Source organism: Oratosquilla oratoria, chromosome 40 (genome assembly GCF_046742065.1).
Source record: "Oratosquilla oratoria isolate Oo_2021 chromosome 40, ASM4674206v1, whole genome shotgun sequence".
Taxonomy (NCBI): Eukaryota; Metazoa; Arthropoda; class Malacostraca; order Stomatopoda; family Squillidae; genus Oratosquilla; species Oratosquilla oratoria.
In genome coordinates, this window is record NC_134816.1 from 31,178,417 (window position 1) to 31,181,266 (window position 2,850).

At 43.4% G+C, this 2,850-nt stretch overlaps 1 protein-coding gene across 1 annotated transcript in view; it reads right to left on the reverse strand.

The window, feature by feature from the left end:
• Positions 1–1,358: 1,358 nt before the first annotated feature.
• LOC143020523 (uncharacterized) overlaps positions 1,359–2,850 on the reverse strand; it is a 6,115-nt gene continuing 4,623 nt past the window's right edge. Inside the window, exon 5 of the mRNA XM_076176953.1 lies at positions 1,359–2,373. Within this exon, the coding sequence (XP_076033068.1) occupies positions 1,361–2,373 (1,013 nt within the window). The 3' untranslated portion in view covers positions 1,359–1,360. The remainder of the gene's footprint in view (positions 2,374–2,850) is intronic.

Here is a 2,850-nt window from a genome sequence, read left to right on the forward strand (position 1 = left end):
GTATGTTTGTGTATTTATGTACACGCGAATTAATATTGTGGTAGTTTTATGTGCGTATATTTGCATCTCTACTTATGTGTAAGCGTGTGCGTGCAGTGTTAGTGCAGTGTTAATGTATACGTGATGTACATACACGTTTTGGTATTTACATGTAAACATGTGTGCATAGATATTTACAGTTGTCCTTATGTATGGTGTTCGGCAATGTGCTTGCTTATGCATATTTTAGACTATTTTATGCTGTGACCGTGTGTGTGTGTATGTGTGTGTGTTATGACTGCATGGCTACTCTGTGCAATTGCGTGTACTTGCTTGTTTATCTGCCTATGAATATTTTTATATCTGTTCTTTTCTGATAAGCAATTTTGCTTATGCATAGAAGTATATTTTATCATAGTATGTGAATCTGCTTTTGTGCGCATTTATACATAAGTGTATGTAAATTGTTTGTATACACGTTTGTCGGTGTATGCCTATACACATCATTCTTGAGTATGCTATTGTATGTATGTGTGCTTGTGTATGTGTCTGTTTTTGTTTGTTTGTACAAGTATTTCCGTGTGTGTGTGTGTGTGCGCGAGATTTTATTCTTTTGTGTGCATAATTCTTGTGTTGTTGATTGTTTGTTTACATAATTTTACAGTTGTTTATATTCTGACTTGTCAAAAAAAAAATTGTCGCTTACATTACAATGAATACAGTATAACTAACTTCAGTGTCCCGTTCACTACGTTTGATATATCGTCTAAAGTTTGTTACATGTTCCTGATATTTAAGTTATCATTTTGAAGTAATTACCAATAAACTGATAAATATTGGGTTTAACAGTCATCATATTAAAACAACAGGGCAGGACTCACAGTAATGGGTATAAACTGGACAAATTTACATTTAAGAAGGAAATAGGCAAGAATTGGTTTACTAATAGGGTAGTCGACAAATGGAATAAACTTAGTAACCATGTAGTAAGCGCTGAAAATATCAGTTCTTTTAAGAAACGATTAGATAACTTTATGGATGGGGATGACAGGTGGTGATGGATAGGGAACTGTCTAGTGTAGGCCTTATGGTCTCTTGCAGTCTCCTTCATTCTTATGTTCTAACTCTTTCATTCTTCATATAAGATACTGATAGAGTACTTTTCCTGCACTGTGCCGATTTCTAAAGAGGATAAAGTAAAAAATGTTTTAATAGCGATAGAAATCTCTTTATTACAATAATCTGGAATGACTGGAAATGGTGTATGTACAAGACTGTGGTGACTAGATGTATTCAGTCGAGGGGCACCATTCTCCCAGGTCGAGGACAAGAGGGAATGGCTGACCTGGACGCGAGGGCCGAGGAGGAGGACGGTCGAGGGTTAGTTACTCCCAAGCAGTCGATTCGGACACGCGGATTCCTTGTGCTTGTGCAGGAGAGACATCCTTGAGAAGGTCTTCGTACATCGGTCGCAATGATACTTCTTGACTTCGGAATGAGTTTGCATGTGCGCCCTCAGGTTGCTCCTGTCGGCGAAGGACCTGTCGCACTGGCTGCACTGGAAGGGTTTCTCGCCTGTGTGGGTCCTGATGTGCCCCTGGAGGAGCCACGGCCTGGAGAAGGCCTTCCCACAAAGGTGGCACTTGCAAGGGAGCGTGTGAGTTCGGATGTGCATCTTGAGGGCCCCTAGGCTCGTGTACACCTTGTCACAGTGCTTGCACTTAAAGGATTTGTTCCCAAGGGCTGAACAATGGAATTGTTTGTGTTTGACCAGGCCTGAGTACGTCGAGTACGACTTGCTACACTCAGCACAACTGTACCGTGCGTCGCGGGTCGGACATACCCCGTCCTGTTCGTCCGCATCGCTGAAGGACTCGGCTCCTACGCCAGAGTCTTCGGACGCTATACTCCTGGGGGAGGAGAGGTGGGCCTCGTTTCTGTCATCGGATACCGTAGATGACCTAGGTGAGGTCAGGTCAAGCGAGGACGTAGGAGGAGACGGCAAACCGGAAGGCATGGACGAAGGGTTCGGGTACGGCATGGGGGGCGGAGTGGAAGCTCCCATGAGGGCGAGGGGGTGGTGACCAGGAAGGAGGGGCCAGACGGGGCTTGGGTACAAGGGTGACCGATGAGGAGGAGCCTCCTCACGCTGAGTGCTAGTCCTGAAGAGTTGCAGGTAGTAGTCCGCCAGAGTAGGAAGCCTCGGTTCCAGAGGGCGCGGTGGAGCGAAGGCGGAGGACGTGGACGGTACTAAGGGGACGGGTGACCGCAGGACCTGGGGCACGCTCAAAGGGGAGGAGGAGGAGGAGGAGGAGTGGCCTTCAGCAGGAACGGGAGGCTCTCCCGTCCGACGTCGCTTCAGACTCAGGTCTTGCGGTTCTTCCTGAACGTCATCTGGAAGAGGGAAAGAACATGGAATTAATAAACACATAGAGGAAAACAAAATTTTATTCAATAATGAAATATTTGTGTTGTTCATTGCATTCCTTATTACTCTTAATTATTGAAGGAATAGAGCCTAAGAAATACATTCCTTCAACCCAGATACATACTCATCCATTTTTGGCTGAAGCCTAGCGCTTTCATTTAGCTGAGAATTGTCGCTCTAAACTGAGATCCGTCTCCTAACCTCTTTCCCGCCTTCATCACTGATTACAAGTTTTACTAAGTCAAGTGACAGACTTTGGTTAGTGAAAGTTTTTGTTTATGTGATCAGAGATGATAATGACTTAAACAAGTATGTGTATATATATATATATATATATATATATATATATATATACATTGTGTGTGCATATATATATATAGTGTATACATACACACACACACACACACACACACACACACACACACACACATATATATATATAT